At 66.0% G+C, this 18,383-nt stretch overlaps 1 protein-coding gene across 1 annotated transcript in view; it reads right to left on the bottom strand.

Moving 5' to 3' along the window:
- Positions 1-712: 712 nt before the first annotated feature.
- The window catches only part of Cacna2d4 (calcium voltage-gated channel auxiliary subunit alpha2delta 4), a 60,080-nt gene continuing 42,409 nt past the window's right edge, over positions 713-18,383 (bottom strand). The window contains 12 exon segments of the mRNA XM_069988881.1: positions 713-1,006; positions 1,702-1,784; positions 2,616-2,728; positions 8,587-8,704; positions 9,317-9,337; positions 9,930-9,982; positions 10,764-10,816; positions 11,087-11,162; positions 11,446-11,516; positions 15,792-15,854; positions 16,094-16,138; positions 16,572-16,633. Coding sequence (XP_069844982.1) covers positions 905-1,006; positions 1,702-1,784; positions 2,616-2,728; positions 8,587-8,704; positions 9,317-9,337; positions 9,930-9,982; positions 10,764-10,816; positions 11,087-11,162; positions 11,446-11,516; positions 15,792-15,854; positions 16,094-16,138; positions 16,572-16,633 — 860 coding nt within the window. The 3' untranslated portion in view covers positions 713-904.

Here is an 18,383-nt window from a genome sequence, read left to right on the forward strand (position 1 = left end):
GAGCGGTGTGCGGCGCGCTTTACTGCCCGGTCACTGCCGGTCGCCGCGGCACCTTGAGCCCGAGCAGCTCCCGCGGGGGAGGAGCGGGGTCGCCCTGCGTCACTAACGGCTGTCAGCAGCCCCTGTGCTGGGCGCGTGCCGCCCTGTCACCTGGCTCCTCAGGAGGCGGGGCTGGGGCTGGGGCAGGGAAGCCCGTGAGATCTTTTCATGTCCAATAAATGTACCAGAAAAGCAGCCGTGGCGCCGTGGCTCAGCGTAGAAAGCTCAGGGACAGTGCCGGACCCTTAGGTCAAGCTTCATCCCCCCCAAACCCCAAAAGTCCAGCCATGGGGGGGGCTGAGGGCCTGCGTGAGGTCCTCAGCTGTGGGGAGAGGCTGGGGTTCCCGGGCTTGGCCCCAATGGGTTGAGGGGACACGGCGGCCTCCCTGCCTTAGGGAAATGGAGGTCCGGCCGTCAGTCTTCAGCACGGCGATGTCCGTTCTGAGCATAGTGCTCCCTGTCCCTCCTCCCTCTGCCGGGGGCGGGTCCTCAGGATTACAGGGATGCAGGTCAGAGCCTTCCTGGACCCACGTGTTGAGTGCTTCCCACGTGGAGGCGGGGCATGGGCCACAGACACGGCCTGCTTCCGCCGGCCCTCCCCCTCCCCCTCCCTGTTTTTTCCCTACCTTCCCCCCCCCCCCCCCCCCGTCCTGCTGGCGGGTCGGGCCTGGGTTGTTCCCTCATCTGGAGATGGTGAGCAGGTCGCCCTGGTGGGGGGGTGGCCAGGGGGGTGCTGCCAGCGCTGCCAGGGGTGCTGAGGCAGGTTCTGGGGTGTCTGGGTGCAGCTGCAGGCGGCCGGCGGGCGCTGCTGGTGTGTGGGGTCTCTGCACGGACGCCCCGGCCCGGCGCGGTCAGCACGGTGGGGTCACAGCAGCCGGGGCGCCCGCAGCCAGCCCCACGTGGTGAGCAGGAGCAGCGGGAGCGAGGGCCGGGTGTGCGAGGCGCCTCCACAGTCCTGCGCGTTCTCCTGAGACCCAAGGAGAGCGCGTGGGGCCCTGCCCCGACCCGCCACCAGGGGACCCCCCCTGTGACCCCAAAGATCCACTGTCTGTGGGAAGGAGCCCCCAGGACACACTGTGGGAAGGAGCCCCCCAGGACACACTGTCTGTGGGAAGGAGCCCCCCAGGACACACTGTCTGTGGGAAGGAGCCCCCAGGACACACTGTCTGTGGGAAGGAGCCCCCAGGACACACTGTCTGTGGGAAGGAGCCCCCAGGATGCACTGTCTGTGGGAAGGAGCCCCCAGGATGCACTGTCTGTGGGAAGGAGCCCCCAGGACGCACTGTGGGAAGGAGGCCCCCCAGGACGCACTGTGGGAAGGAGCCCCCCAGGACACTGTCTGTGGGAAGGAGCCCCCAGGACGCACTGTCTGTGGGAAGGAGCCCCCCAGGACGCACTGTGGGAAGGAGCCCCCCAGGACACACTGTTTGTGGGAAGGAGCCCCCAGGACACACTGTCTGTGGGAAGGAGCCCCCCAGGACGCACTGTGGGAAGGAGCCCCCAGGACACTGTGGGAAGGAGCCCCCCAGGACACTGTCTGTGGGAAGGAGCCCCCAGGACACTGTCTGTGGGAAGGAGCCCCCAGGACACTGTCTGTGGGAAGGAGCCCCCCAGGACACTGTCTGTGGGAAGGAGCCCCCCCCCCGTGGCCGGCCCCCTCACCTCGGGGTGGAAGGCGTGGCAGGCGTCCGGGCGCCGCCGGGGCTTCTGGGAGCGCATGCGCTCACACTTGACGGAGGCGTTGTGTGCGGACCCGTGGTCAAGGCCAACAGCAGGGATCGGGCGCCCTGGGGACCCAAGGCGGTCCCTGCCCTGCCAGCGGCCCCAGGCCCCCCCAGCAGGTGGCTGGGATGAGCTCCCCAGCACGCTGGGGGTGAGATGGGCCTCGGCCCTCCCCTTGTCCCATGTGGGGACAGAGCTGACCTCCGTGGCCCCCCGCAGGACACAGGACAGAGCTGACCTCCGTGGCCCCCCGCAGGACACAGGACAGAGCTGACCTCCGTGGCCCCCCGCAGGACACAGGACAGAGCTGACCTCCGTGGCCCCCCACAGGACACAGGACAGAGCTGACCTCCGTGGCCCCCCGCAGGACACAGGACAGAGCTGACCTCCATGCCCCCCACAGGACACAGGACAGAGCTGACCTCCATGCCCCCCACAGGACACAGGACAGAGCTGACCTCCGTGGCCCCCCACAGGACACAGGACAGAGCTGACCTCCGTGGCCCCCACAGGACACAGGACAGAGCTGACCTCCGTGGCCCCCCACAGGACACAGGACAGAGCTGACCTCCGTGGCCCCCCACAGGACACAGGACAGAGCTGACCTCCATGCCCCCCACAGGACACAGGACAGAGCTGACCTCCATGCCCCCCACAGGACACAGGACAGAGCTGACCTCCGTGGCCCCCCACAGGACACAGGACAGAGCTGACCTCCATGGCCCCCACAGGACACAGGACAGAGCTGACCTCCATGGCCCCCCACAGGACACAGGACAGAGCTGACCTCCGAGGCCCCCCACAGGACACAGGACAGAGCTGACCTCCGTGGCCCCCCGCAGGACACAGGATATATCTGACCTCCGAGGCCCCCCGCAGGATGGGTGGGAAGTCACTGCAGCTGCAGTCCGGGTCGGCGGCCAGCAGGAGGAGGTTGCTGCGGGGGATCTGTTGCATCGCAAACGCCCTGCAGCAGAGGGGGGTGGGGGTGGGGGCTTAGGGGAAGGGGTGGGGCGGGGAGGGTGGGCTGGGGGGACCCCAGCTGGGCTCCGCGCGGCCCCCATACACGGGGGAGGGCGCAGCTCCCGGGCTGACCACAAGGTGGCGCCAGGCACCCACACTTGGCTGCAGTTGCACCAGGAGGCTGAGAACCCCAGACCGGCATCCGCATGTTCACACAGGCAGCACGGACACACGCAGCGCATGGACACGCAGCGCATGGACATGCAGCAGGACACAGGCAGCACGGACACAGGCAGCACACGGACACGCAGCATAGACACGCAGCACAGACATGCAGCACACAGAAACAGCACGGACACAGGCAGCACACAGACACGCAGCATAGACACGCAGCACGGACATGCAGCATGCAGACACAGCATGGACATGCATCACACGGACACACAGCATGGACATGCATCACGGACACACGCAGTACACGGACACAGCATGGACACAGCACAGACACAGCACGGACACACGCAGCACGGACACACAGCACAGACACAGCACAGACACAGCACAGACACAGCACAGCACAGACACAGCACGGACACAGCACAGACACAGCACAGACACAGCACAGACACAGACACAGCACAGCACGGACACAGCACAGCACAGACACAGCACAGACACAGCACAGACACAGACACAGCACAGCACAGCACAGACACAGCACAGACACAGCACAGACACAGACACAGCACAGACACAGCACAGACACAGACACAGCACAGCACAGACACAGCACAGACAGCACAGACACAGCACAGACAGCACAGACACAGCACAGACACAGACACAGCACAGACACAGACACAGCACAGACACAGCACAGCACAGACACAGCACAGACACAGCACAGACATAGCACAGACACAGACACAGCACAGCACAGACACAGCACAGCACAGACACAGACACAGCACAGACACAGCACAGACACAGACACAGCACAGACACAGACACAGTACAGACACAGACACAGCACAGCACAGACACAGCACAGACACAGACACAGCACAGACACAGACACAGCACAGCACGGACACAGCACAGCACAGACACAGCACAGACACAGCACAGACACAGCACAGACACAGCACAGACACAGACACAGCACAGACACAGCACAGACACAGACACAGCACAGACACAGCACAGACACAGACACAGACACAGCACAGCACAGACACAGCACAGCACAGACACAGCACAGACACAGACACAGACACAGCACAGACACAGCACAGACACAGACACAGACACAGCACAGACACAGCACAGACACAGCACAGACACAGCACAGACACAGCACAGCACAAACACAGACACAGACACAGCACAGACACAGCACAGACAGACACACAGCACAGCACAGCACAGACACAGACACAGACACAGACACAGCACAGACACAGCACGGACACAGCACGGACACAGCACAGCACAGACACAGCACGGACACAGCACGGACACAGCACAGACAGCACAGACACAGCACAGACACAGACACAGCACAGCACAGCACAGACACAGACACAGCACAGACACAGACACAGCACAGACACAGCACAGACACAGCACAGACACAGCACAGCACAGCACAGACACAGACACAGCACAGACACAGACACAGCACAGCACGGACACAGCACAGCACAGACACAGCACAGACACAGCACAGCACAGACACAGCACAGACACAGACACAGCACAGACACAGCACAGACACAGCACAGACACAGACACAGCACAGACACAGACACAGACACAGCACAGACACAGACACAGCACAGCACAGACACAGCACAGCACAGACACAGACACAGCACAGACACAGACACAGCACAGACACAGACACAGCACAGCACGGACACAGCACAGCACGGACACAGCACAGACACAGCACAGCACACAGCACAGACACAGACACAGCACAGACACAGCACAGACACAGCACAGACACAGCACAGACACAGACACAGCACAGACACAGACACAGCACAGACACAGACACAGCACAGACACAGACACAGCACAGACACAGCACAGACACAGACACAGCACAGACACAGCACAGACACAGACACAGACACAGCACAGACACAGACACAGACACAGACACAGACACAGCACAGACACAGACACAGCACAGACACAGACACAGCACAGACACAGACACAGACACAGCACAGACACAGCACAGACACAGCACAGACACAGACACAGCACAGACACAGCACAGCACAGACACAGCACAGACACAGACACAGCACAGACACAGCACAGACACAGCACAGACACAGACACAGCACAGCACGGACACAGCACAGCACAGACACAGCACAGACACAGCACAGCACAGACACAGCACAGACACAGACACAGCACAGACACAGCACAGACACAGCACAGACACAGACACAGCACAGACACAGACACAGACACAGCACAGACACAGCACAGCACAGACACAGACACAGCACAGACACAGACACAGCACAGACACAGACACAGCACAGCACGGACACAGCACAGCACGGACACAGCACAGACACAGCACAGCACACAGCACAGACACAGACACAGCACAGACACAGCACAGACACAGCACAGACACAGCACAGACACAGCACAGCACAGACACAGCACAGACACAGCACAGCACAGACACAGCACAGACACAGACACAGACACAGACACAGACACAGCACAGCACAGACACAGACACAGACACAGCACAGACACAGACACAGACACAGACACAGCACAGACACAGCACAGACACAGACACAGCACAGACACAGCACAGACACAGCACAGACACAGACACAGACACAGCACAGCACAGACACAGACACAGACACAGCACAGACACAGCACAGACACAGACACAGCACAGACACAGACACAGACACAGCACAGACACAGACACAGCACAGACACAGACACAGCACAGACACAGCACAGACACAGCACAGACACAGACACAGCACAGACACAGACACAGCACAGACACAGCACAGACACAGACACAGCACAGACACAGACACAGCACAGACATAGCACAGCACAGACACAGACACAGACACAGCACAGACACAGCACAGACATAGCACAGCACAGACACAGACACAGACACAGACACAGACACAGCACAGACACAGCACAGACACAGCACAGCACAGACACAGCACAGACACAGCACAGACACAGACACAGCACAGACACAGACACAGACACAGCACAGACACAGACACAGACACAGCACAGACACAGCACAGACACAGACACAGACACAGCACAGACACAGACACAGACACAGCACAGACACAGACACAGCACAGACACAGACACAGACACAGACACAGACACAGCACAGCACAGCACAGACACAGCACAGACACAGACACAGCACAGACACAGCACAGACACAGCATAGACACAGCACAGACACAGACACAGCACAGACACAGACACAGCACAGACACAGCACAGACACAGACACAGCACAGACACAGACACAGCACAGACACAGACACAGCACAGACATAGCACAGCACAGACACAGCACAGACACAGCACAGCACAGACACAGCACAGACACAGACACAGCACAGACACAGACACAGACACAGCACAGACACAGCACAGACACAGCACAGACACAGACACAGCACAGACACAGCACAGACACAGCACAGCACAGACACAGCACAGACACAGACACAGCACAGACACAGCACAGACACAGCACAGACACAGGCACAGCACAGCACAGCACAGACACAGCACAGACACAGCACAGCACAGACACAGCACAGACACAGCACAGACACAGACACAGCACAGACACAGCACAGACACAGACACAGCACAGACACAGACACAGCACAGCACAGACACAGCACAGACACAGCACAGACACAGCACAGACACAGACACAGCACAGCACAGCACAGACACAGCACAGACACAGCACAGCACAGACACAGCACAGACACAGCACAGACACAGACACAGCACAGCACAGCACAGACACAGACACAGACACAGACACAGCACAGACACAGACACAGCACAGACACAGACACAGCACAGCACAGACACAGCACAGACATAGCACAGCACAGACACAGCACAGACACAGACACAGCACAGACACAGCACAGACACAGACACAGCACAGACACAGACACAGCACAGCACAGACACAGCACAGACATAGCACAGCACAGACACAGCACAGACACAGCACAGACACAGCACAGCACAGACACAGCACAGACACAGACACAGCACAGACACAGCACAGACACAGCACAGACACAGCACAGACACAGACACAGCACAGCACAGCACAGACACAGCACAGACACAGCACAGCACAGACACAGCACAGACACAGACACAGCACAGACACAGCACAGACACAGACACAGACACAGCACAGCACAGCACAGCACAGACACAGCACAGACACAGCACAGACACAGCACAGACACAGACACAGCACAGACACAGCATGGACACAGACACAGACACAGCACAGCACAGACACAGACACAGCACAGACACAGCACAGACACAGACACAGACACAGCACAGACACAGACACAGCACAGACACAGCACAGACACAGACACAGCACAGACACAGCACAGACACAGCACAGACACAGACACAGCACAGACACAGCACAGACACAGCACAGACACAGCACAGACACAGACACAGCACAGACACAGCACAGACACAGACACAGACACAGACACAGACACAGACACAGACACAGCACAGCACAGCACAGACACAGACACAGCACAGACACAGCACAGACACAGCATGGACACAGCACAGACACAGACACAGACACAGCACAGACACAGCACAGACACAGCACAGACACAGACACAGCACAGACACAGCACAGCACAGACACAGACACAGCACAGCACAGACACAGCACAGCACAGACACAGACACAGCACAGCACAGACACAGCACAGACACAGCACAGACACAGACACAGACACAGCACAGACACAGACACAGACACAGACACAGCACAGACACAGCACAGACACAGACACAGCACAGACACAGCACAGACACAGACACAGACACAGCACAGACACAGACACAGCACAGACACAGCATGGACACACATGGCAGATGGACACAGACACAGCCTAGGTGATGCATGTGGGCTGCGCAGGTAGGGCGCGGCTCCTGGACTCGGGTGGAGACCCAGTGGGCCCGGGAGGGGGGACAGTGCGGGGACAGCGTGGGGATAGCGTGGGGACAGCGTGGGGGCCCAGGAGGGGGGGCAGTGCGGGGGGCAGTGCGGGGGTGAGGGGGCAGCGGGGGGGGGCAGCGGGGGGGGGGGCAGTGCGGGGGGCAGTGCGGGGGTGAGGGGGCAGCGGGGGGGGGGCAGCTGGGGGCAGCTGGGGGCAGTGCGGGGGGGGCAGTGAGGGGACAGCGTGGAGGGGGCGGCGGGGGGCAGCGCGGGGGCAGCGAGGGGTCAGCGGCGGGGGGCAGCGCGGGGGCAGCGCGGGGGGGCGTGGCCGGGGCGGGCAGGGCGTGGCCGGAGCACAGGAGGGGGCGTGGCCGGGGCGGGCAGGGCGTGGCCAGAGCACAGGAGGGGGCGTGGCCGGGGCGGGCAGGGCGTGGCCGGAGCACAGGAGGGGGCGTGGCCGGGGCGGGCAGGGCGTGGCCGGAGCACAGGAGGGGGCGTGGCCGGAGCACAGGAGGGGGCGTGGCCGGGGCGGGCGTGGCGTGGCCCTGGCTGGGTGGGGACGACCCGGGCAGACTTACTTCCGGCAGGCCCCGCACGGGATGGCCCCGCTGGCCTGGCGCGCGGCCGCCTGGTGCGCGAACACCGGGTACTCCGTGTCGCAGGGGTGCAGCACGTCCTGCTTCTTGTGCTTGTGCGCTGTGGCGGGGCCGGGAGGGGGCCGTTGTGGTGGCGTCCGGGGCGGGGGGGACCCCTGGCCGCCAGGGCCTCGGCCCGCCAGGGCACCGCCCCTCGGAGACCAGAGCCCCGGGGGGACGCGTGGGGCCCGGGCCGGGCACGGGGCGCAGAGGGCCGGCCCCCGGCAGCCCCAGGCCCCGCCCAGACCCCGCCCCCGGCAGCCCCAGGCCCCGCCCAGACCCCGCCCCTGGCAGCCCCAGGCCCCGCCCAGACCCCGCCCCGGGCAGCCCCAGGCCCCGCCCCGGGCAGCCCCAGGCCCCGCCCAGGCCCCGCCCCCGGGCAGCCCCAAACCCCGCCCCCGGGTAGCCCGCAGGCCCCGCCCAGGCCCGCCCAGACCCCGCCCCGGAAAGCCCCAGGCCCCGCCCCTGGGCACCCCAGGCCCCGCCCAGACCCCACCCCGGCAGCCCCAGGCCCCGCCCCCGGGCAGCCCCAAACCCCGCCCCCGGGCAGCCCGCAGGCCCCGCCCAGGCCACGCCCCCGGGCAACCCCAGGCCACGCCCCTGGGAAGCCCCAGGCCCCGCCCAGGACCCGCCCTCGGGCAACCCCAGGCCCCGCCCAGCCAGAGCCACTCACAGTGATGGAAGACGGCTTTGGCTGCCCAGGGAGGGACCCGCCGGGCCCAGGGTGAGTGAGGCGCGGGATGGGACCGGGCCACACGGGGGCCACGGTGTCAGGGAGGCGGCGAGGGTGATGTGGGGCGGCGACGTCATAGGGCAGTGATGACGTCACAGGGCAAGGGTGATGTGGGCACGAGATGATGTCACAGGGCGAGGTGATGACATCACAGGACGAGGTGATGTGGGGTGGTGATATCACAGGGCAATGATGACATCACAGGGCGAGGGTGATGTGTGGCGGTGATGTCACAGGATGACGTCACAGGGCGAGGGTGATGACATCCCAGGGTGAGGTGATGTGGGGCGGTGATGTCACACGATGAGGTCACAGGTGGTGATAACATCATAGGACAATGACGTTGAGGGGCGGTGATGTTGCAGGATGATGGTGTCACATGACCACGACGACGTCATGGGACGGGATGGGGTCCCGTGAGGTCCCCAGGTGACAGGTGAGGGGCGGGCGTGGGGGGCGATGGGGTGGGTGGTGTGAGATGGTGAGCGATGACCCGCCCCCTTGCCCCCCCCCCCCCGCGCTGACCACACCCTGACCAGAGTTCCCGACTCACCCTCCGCCCCTCTGTCCAGCCAGGAGCCCCAGGAGCTCCACTCCAGCAAGGACCTGCAGACAGATGGATGGACGGACAGCTGATACTGCCCGCCAGGCCTCCTCCCGGCCCCCACCCTCCTCCCCCTCCTCCCTGCCCCTCCTCTCCCTCCTCCCCCTCCTCCCCCTCCCAGACCCCCTCCAACCCTCTTCCTGCTAGAGTCTCAGGAGCAGCTCTGACCACCTAGGCCTCAGCCTCTGTCCCTGAGGCCTGGCCGCAGGTGTGTGTGGAGGTCACACGGGGAGGGACGCAGGAAGGACACGGGGGGGGGCACAGGAAGGACACGAGGGGCACAGGAAGGACACGGGAGGGGCGCAGGAAGGACACGGGAGGCGCAGGAAGGACACGGGAGGCGCAGGAAGGACACGGGAGGAGCACAGGAAGGACACGGGGGGGCACAGGAAGGACACGGGGGGGCACAGGAAGGACACGGGAGGGGGCACAGGAAGGACACGGGAGGGGCGCAGGAAGGACACGGGAGGCGCAGGAAGGACACGGGAGGAGCACAGGAAGGACACGGGAGGGGGCACAGGAAGGACACGGGAGGGGCGCAGGAAGGACACGGGAGGCGCAGGAAGGACACGGGAGGAGCACAGGAAGGACACGAGGGGCACAGGAAGGACGCGGGAGGGCGCAGGAAGGACACGGGAGGCGCAGGAAGGACACGGGGGGGCGCAGGAAGGACACGGGAGGGGCACAGGAAGGACGCAGGGGGCACAGGAAGGACACGGGAGGGGCGCAGGAAGGACACGGGAGGGGCACAGGAAGGACTTGGGGGGCGCAGGCCGCACTCACAGCAGCAGCTCATGCATCAGCCAGCGAGCCAGGGCGAGGCAGGCGGAGAGCGGCTGTGAAGGGCAGAGTGTGCGTCAGGCAGGCCACAGAGCAGGGGCCGCAGAGCAGGGGCGCCCTCCACGCCGCGCCTCCCCAGCGTGGGCCGGCCCCTGCAGACAGGCCCCGGGGGCGCTCCTCCAAGCCTACCCTCCCCGTGACAGGCTGATGGGGGGGCGGGACGGGCCCCAGGCCGGGGCGGGCAGCGTGGCGGGGGGGGGGGGGCGGGACGGGCCAGGCCCGGGCGGGCAGCGTGGCGGGGGGGGGGGGTGTAGGGTGACACTCACGCTGGTCAGGGGATGGGCGGCGCTGGGCCGCTGGGCCGGGGCCTTGCACATGGCCTGGTAGTCGTACATGGTCACCCTGGGGGTCAGAGGCGGTCGGGGAGGCCGGGGCCAGCGCCCGGCCTTGCCCTGGGGAGCCCGGCCTCTGCTCAGGACCCAGTGCTGGCGTGTCGGGGCCGGCAGCACGGTGCACACATGCGTCGGGGCCCTGGCTGGCTCAGGGCTGGAGGGGGCTTGGGGCGCCGCTTACCCCCCGGCTTACCCCGGCTTACCCCCCCCCCCCACCCCGTACCGTGTCCAGGCCTGAAGGGCCGCTTTGGGGGCTCTATCTGGACTGCCTAGGTTCAGGAGGGGCCGCTTACTGGCTGAACACACCCATGTCCAGCAGCTGGGCCATGAGGGCACCGTCCACCTGCCCCAGAAATCGTCCTGTCTGTGAAGGGGGGGAGGGCGGGGAGGGACGGGGGGGGGTGGGTGCAGACGGGGAGGGGCAGGGAGGGGGAGAGGGGGCGTGGGTTCACGGAAGCCGCTTCCCGCGTCTGTCCCCTCTCCCCCTGGCCCCTGCCCCCGTGCCCCTGTGCCAGCGGGCCCAGTGCCAGCCCAGTGCTGCTGGGTGGGATGGAAAGACTACGTTTCCCAGAAGGCCTTGCACCCAAGGGCACTGGCTGGCCAATGACGTGTGAGCAGTCACCAGAAGGGGTGCCTGGGAGTTTGCTTAAAGGCCCGCCTGGGGCTGGCCGCGGAGTCTGCAGCCTCCCCTTTGTCTGGAAGGCTCGCTGCCCCGCGGCCTTCCCCCGGCTGTGCCGCCTGTGTCCAGCCAGGGTGGGGGAGTCGGTGCCTGGCAGTGAATTTCGGGACCCCCGCAGGCAGGGTCGCCGCACCCCACCGCACCTGGCACAGGGCACGGCCCACCCATAAGCAGGGGGGGGAGGGGGGGGAGGAGGGGAGGGGGGGAGGAGGGCAGAGGATCTGGGAGCTGAGGACGCTGAGGAGGCCAGGCCCGCCAGGAGCACCCCAGACGCAGACGCGCCCCAGACACAGACGCACCCCAGAGGACAAATGCACCCCAGACACAGACGCGCCCCAGACGCAGACGCACCCCAGACGCAGACGCGCCCCAGACGCAGACGCACCCCAGACGCAGACGCGCCCCAGAGGACAGATGCACCCCAGACGCAGATGCACCCCAGAGGACAGACGCACCCCAGACACAGACGCACCCCAGACACAGGCGCACCCCAGACGCAGGCGCACCCCAGACACAGACGCACCCCAGACACAGATGCACCCCAGACGCAGGCGCACCCCAGACACAGACGCACCCCAGACGCAGATGCACCCCAGAGGATAGACGCACCCCAGACAGACGTACCCCAGACACAGACGCACCCCAGACACAGACGCACCCCAGACACAGACGCACCCCAGAGGACAGACGCACCCCAGACGCAGATGCTCCCCAGAGGACAGACGCGCCCCAGACACAGACGCGCCCCAGACACAGGCGCGCCCCAGACACAGACGCACCCCAGACACAGACGCACCCCAGACACAGACGCACCCCAGAGGACAGACGCACCCCAGAGGACAGACGCACCCCAGACACAGACGCACCCCAGACACAGACGCACCCCAGACACAGACGCACCCCAGAGCACAGACGCACCCCAGAGCACAGATGCACCCCAGACACAGACGCACCCCAGAGGACAGACGCACCCCAGACACAGACGCACCCCAGACACAGACGCACCCCAGACACAGACGCACCCCAGACATAGACGCACCCCAGAGGACAGATGTACCCCAGACGGCAGACGCACCCCAGAGGGCAGATGCACCCCAGAGGACAGACGCACCCCAGAGGACAGACGCACCCCGGAGGGCCGACGCACCCCAGACACAGACGCACCCCAGAGGGCAGACGCACCCCAGACGCACCCCAGAGGGCAGACGCACCCCAGACGCACCCCAGAGGGCAGACGCACCCCAGAGGGCAGACGCACCCCAGACGCACCCCAGAGGGCAGACGCACCCCAGAGGGCAGACGCACCCCAGAGGGCAGACGCACCCCAGAGGGCAGACGCACCCCAGACGCACCCCAGAGGGCAGACGCACCCCAGACGCACCCCAGAGGGCAGACGCACCCCGGCAGCCAAGAACTCACAGCTAATCAGGCTCCCACCCGTGGGTGCCCCCCCCCCCCGGGCCCCAGTTCATTGGCCTGTGCCCCTCGATCCCGGAGAGAACACGGCCATGCCACGTGGCGTCCCTGCTGGTTTCCCCTTGGAGAATGGGACGGGGTCTGTGTGAGTGAGCGAGGTGAAGCGGAGGGGCCCTGGCCCGGCAGGGGTGAGGGGTGAGGGGTGGCGGGGCCTGGCCCGGCAGGGGTGAGGGGTGAGGGGTGGCGGGGCCTGGCCCGGCAGGGGTGAGGGGTGAGGGGTGGTGGGCCTGGCCCGGCAGGGGTGAGGGGTGAGGGGTGGTGGGCCTGGCCCGGCAGGGGTGAGGGGTGATGGGCCCTGGCCTGGCAGGGGTGAGGGGTGAGGGTGACGGGCCCGGCAGGGGTGAGGGGTGAGGGGTGGCGGGCCTGGCCCGGCAGGGGTGAGGGGTGAGGGGTGGCGGGCCCTGGCCCGGCAGGGGTGAGGGGTGGCAGGCCCTGGCCCGGCAGGGGTGAGGGGTGAGGGGTGGTGGGCCTGGCCTGGCAGGGGTGAGGGGTGAGGGTGACGGGCCCGGCAGGGGTGAGGGTGGCGGCCCTGGCCTTTCCCTGCCAGTCCTGGGTCCTGGTGGCTGGTGAGGTCTCACCTCCTGGGTGGCCACCAGGGCAGACTCAGAGCGACAGATCAAAGCTTAGGGCTCTGGCAGAAGCTTCTAGAAGCTTCTTTGCCTTTTAGTGTAGTGCTTGTGAAACTGGAGAGGCAGGGGGTGGTCACAAGCACACTTCGGGCCCTCAGGGCTTCTTCCTTCCTCCCTCCCTCCCTCCCTCCCTCCCCCCTCTCTCCCTCCCCCTCCCTCCCACCCTCCCTCCCCCTCTCCTCCCCCTCCCCTCCCTCCCTCCCCCTCCCTCCCCCTCCCTCCCCCTCCCCCTCCCCCTCCCTCCCTCCCTCCCTCCCCCCTCTCTCCCTCCCCCTCCCTCCCACCCTCCCTCCCCCTCCCCTCCCTCCCTCCCCCTCCCCCTCCCTCCCCCTCCCCCCTCCCCCCTCCCTCCCCCTCCCCCTCCCTCCCCCTCCCTCCCTCCCCCTCCCCCTCCCTCCCTCCCTCTCTCCTCCCCCTCCCCCTCCCCCTCCCTCCCTCCCTCTCTCCTCCCCCTCCCCCTCCCCCTCCCTCCCTCCCCCTCCCTCCTTCCGTGGGTCTTGAACTCAGGGCCCGGCAGGCGCTGCCCCTGAGCGCTCTCACTCGAGGCCAGCGCGCCACCACGTGGGGCCACTGCTGGCTTTTTATGTTTCTTTTGGTGGTTCGCTGGGGACGTCCCTGTCCACCCGGAGCTCCTGGTCCTTAGAAATGGGGCGGTTGTAAACATGGGGCTTCAGGCCGCCGGTTTTGGGGTGCCCTGTCCAGCGGCTCTGAGCCAGGGGCTCTGTGGCTGCCCTGCCCCAGAGTCGGTGTGAACGGACGATCTTTGTGTCAAGCAAGGACAGACGGACAGATGGAGAGATGGACAGACGGAAGGGGACGGCGCCGGGGCCGGGCTGTCCACTGGCCTGGTGGGTCCCGTGCGCCCCAGCCTGGACATGGCTTCCGGCGGCCGGGCCCGGCATCCTCCGGACAGCAGCCTGCCTGCGGACACTCAGGTGCTGTCAAGCCCTTCTCCTGCTCGGCCTGCCTCGCCACCGGATCTGTTCTAGAATGTTCCTTCCTGCACATCCCTGCGCTGTGCACTCCACGGAGCCTGGGCTGTTCTGTAGCCGTGGCCTCGTGGGTTGATCACCAAACCTTGCCGAGCCTCCACGGTCCCCCTCCCCCTCCGGAGTCAACACAGACGGTGTCTGAGTCGGGGAGGGCTCTCCCTGGGAGCCCCGGGCTCTGGCAGAAGCTTCTAGAAGGTTATTTCACTTATGCCCTGTTTATGTCAGGAAGGATGCGGGGTGATTTGCAAACATCCTCAGGAGAATGCAGCTGGAATCTAGGCAGGCCAACGTCTGGGAGTCAGCGGCTGGGGACTCCCTGTTCCCGCCACCTCGGAAGCTGTGGGTGGGAGAGACCCTGGCCAGCGGCCAGCGGGGTCGCGGCCAGCGGGGTCGTGGGCAGCGGGGTCGCGGGCAGCGGGGTCGCGGCCAGCGGGGTCACGGCCAGCGGGGTCGTGGGCAGCGGGGTCGCGGCCAGCGGGGCCTTAGGCGCCGGTGCTCATGCCTGCCGTCCCAGCCACTCAGGACGCTGAGAGCTGAGGATCGTGGTTCAAAGCCAGCCCGGCCACGAAAGTCCATGAGACTCTCATCTCCAATGAACCCCCAGAAAACCGGAAGTGGCGCTTGTGACGGGGGCCGAGCTTTTGAGTATAAAGCTCAGGCCCTGGGTTCAAGTCCCAGGACTGGCACAGGCCTGCACACCCAGGTACACACATGCCCATGACCCACGCGAGCCCGAGCGTGCTCCACACCCACGCGCGCACACTCAGGCAGAGCAGGCGCCCCCCGCCGCCCTGCCCCGCGGACACCCCCACGCCCGCTGGGGTCTGTTGGGGCTGTGGGCGCCACGCCCAGCCCAGGCTCACCTCGAGAGGCCTCGCGGACACCAGGATGAAGGCGTTGTTGTCGATGACGTAGCAGTCCAGACCCTGGGGGGAGAGGGGTGCTGAGCCAGGGCCCCGGCGGTGGCCGGTCCCCCCCCCCCGGGAAGCACGCACCCCGGCCCCGGGAAGCACGGACCCCGGTCCCCCCCCCCCGGGAAGCACGGACCCCGGTCCCCCTCCCCCCCCCACGGGAAGCACGCACCCCGGTCCCCCTCCCCCTGCGTGGGAAGCACGGACGAGGCCGGTCCCCCTCCTCCCCCCCACCCTGCGTGGGAAGCACGCACGCCGTCCTCGCAGCTCTCCGGGCAGGGTCGGTCCACAGCGCCGCACTGCGGGGGAGGAGTGGGGACGGTCAGCGTCTGCCCGCACGCACGCGTGTGCTCACGCCGGGATGCCTGTCTGCATGTGCCCGGGGTGCGTGCCGGGCGGCCGTGTGGGCTCACGTACACGCAGTGTGTGCGTGGGGCGAACCGTGCGTGTGGCCTGTGAACACGTCCAGGGTCCCGCTGCTGTGCGTGTGCGTGTGCCACCCGGGTGTGTGCACGCGTGTATCTCTGTGGCTCAGGTGAGAACAGGTGCGAGGGGCCGGGCTTGGGGCGCCCTGGCCCAGCGTTGGGCTGTGGTCTGGGGGGATGGGAGGCCGGGCATCTTAGGGCGTTGGCGGCTCTGGCCCAGGGCCCCGCGTCTGCGTGGGGGAGCACGGGCGCGGGCTGGGAGCAGACGCGGGGCCCCAGCCCTCCCGTGGCCCGCGTTAGCCCTTACCTGTTGTGTGGCCTTCCCGAACAGGCTCCGGAGGAGGTCCACCTGCATCTGGACGCCCACGGCTGCGGGCAGGCGGGGGGCCGCGTGTGTTTTGGGGACGGTGGCGGGGGGCGGGGGGGGGGAGAAAACAGATCCAGGTTACAGAGAGGAGGGGAGGCGGGCAGGTGCGGGGGGCCTGAGTGCCCGGAGCACGCGGCTGCCCGCGGCCCTTGGACACCCGCAGGGCGGGCAGGGTCCACACCCCGGCCTCCAATGGGAACCCCAGCTCTCCACGGCCTGGGGGGGGCCGGGCGGAGTCGGAGGCCGGAGCCCAGAGTCTCAGCTCAGCACCCCGTGGCACCCGCGCTGCCCCAAGGCCCGGGGGTGGGGTCACTTTGATGTCCATCCCTTTGATCCCCACATTCTCCGGGAGAACCCCAGGAAGACGCAGCCCAGGAACAGAGCGGGGAGGCCACGCGGGGCCGGCAACGTGGCGTCTGCCGGCTAATGCCGGAGACACAGGTGGGCCGGTGGGGGCCGGCCGGGAGCCGCCCACGTGAGCGGATCGTACCCCACGTGCAATCGCTCTACACCGACCGCAGCCCAACCAGCAGCTAAAGACAGAGCCGGGCCCTGGCCCGGGCCTCCTCCCGCCCCCCTCCACCCCCGGCGCCAGGCCGGTGCGGCCGCAGCCTCTTCCGCACCTGGCCTCTGTCTCCCCTCGGACACGGGAGCCCACGAGGCTCGGTTGTCCAGTGCCCTCCCGACAGAGCCAGTCCGCCCCTCCTTTTCCTTTCTTTTTCTTTCACGCCAGTCCTGGTGCTTGAACTCAGGGCCTGGGCGCTGACCCTGAGCTTCTTTGGCTCAAGGCGAGCGCTCTACCACTTGAGCCACAGCGCCGCTTCTGGCTTTTTCTGTGGTGCTGAGGAATCGAACCCCGGGCTTCGTGAGTGCTAGGCCGAAGCAGGTTCTGTCCTTAAGTCGAAGGCCTGACAGAAGTAAAGCCGTTCACCCAAAGAGAGAGGCCCCTGCCCCAGAGCTGTCGTCCGCTTAGAGGGCTGTAAAAAGCCATAAGTTGTTTTGTTCAAGCCGGTGCTGTGAAAACCCCCAAGATGCTCCGTCCGCCCGGGGGGGGGCCTAGACCTGCTCACCGCGCCGGTACTCGCTCTGTACTGCCACACAAGCCGGGGGACACCGTCACCTTGAAGGCCCGTGGCTTTTATCTTGAGAAGACCAGCTCGGAGCTGGCCTGGGCATTTGGGAGGCCCATGCCCTGGCCTCTACAATAAAGACTCCTGTAATTCAGCTTATGAATTGTGCTTTCTTTGTTTCCTCTCCAAGGCCACATTCCCAGCCACGCCTTCAGAGTTTTACTTATTTTCTGCTGGTCCTAGGGGACCGAATTTGGCCTTGCGCTTCTAGGCAGGAGCTCCACCGCTCGAGCCATGCCTCCAGTCGGCTTTGTGTTGGTTATTTTCCAGTCCCTTCCAGCGGCGGGGAGTCCAGGAGGCACAAAGAGCCCCACCTGATGAGAGGACCCAGGAGCCTTGGGATGGGGACAGGGTGGGGGCTCGGCCCCCGGGACTCCGGCCAGAGGCCCCCCAGGAGTATCTGCCTGAAATGAGGACCCTGGGGAGAGGCTGTCCGGTGCCCGGCCTGCCCAGTGTGGCCGGGACCCTCTGACCCCTTCCTCCTGCCCCGGCCGCCTCCCACCCTGCTCCCCCCACCATCCCCCCCCACAGTAGCCTCCGGCTCAGCTCATGGCGCCCTGGAGAAAGGCTCCAGACAACAGGCGGCGGCCGGTCAGGATGAATGTCCTTCCCGCGTCCGGGC

Source organism: Dipodomys merriami, unplaced genomic scaffold (assembly GCF_024711535.1).
Source record: "Dipodomys merriami isolate MVZ:Mamm:240054 unplaced genomic scaffold, mDipMer1.0.p SCAF_368, whole genome shotgun sequence".
In the NCBI taxonomy this organism is placed as follows: domain Eukaryota; kingdom Metazoa; phylum Chordata; class Mammalia; order Rodentia; family Heteromyidae; genus Dipodomys; species Dipodomys merriami.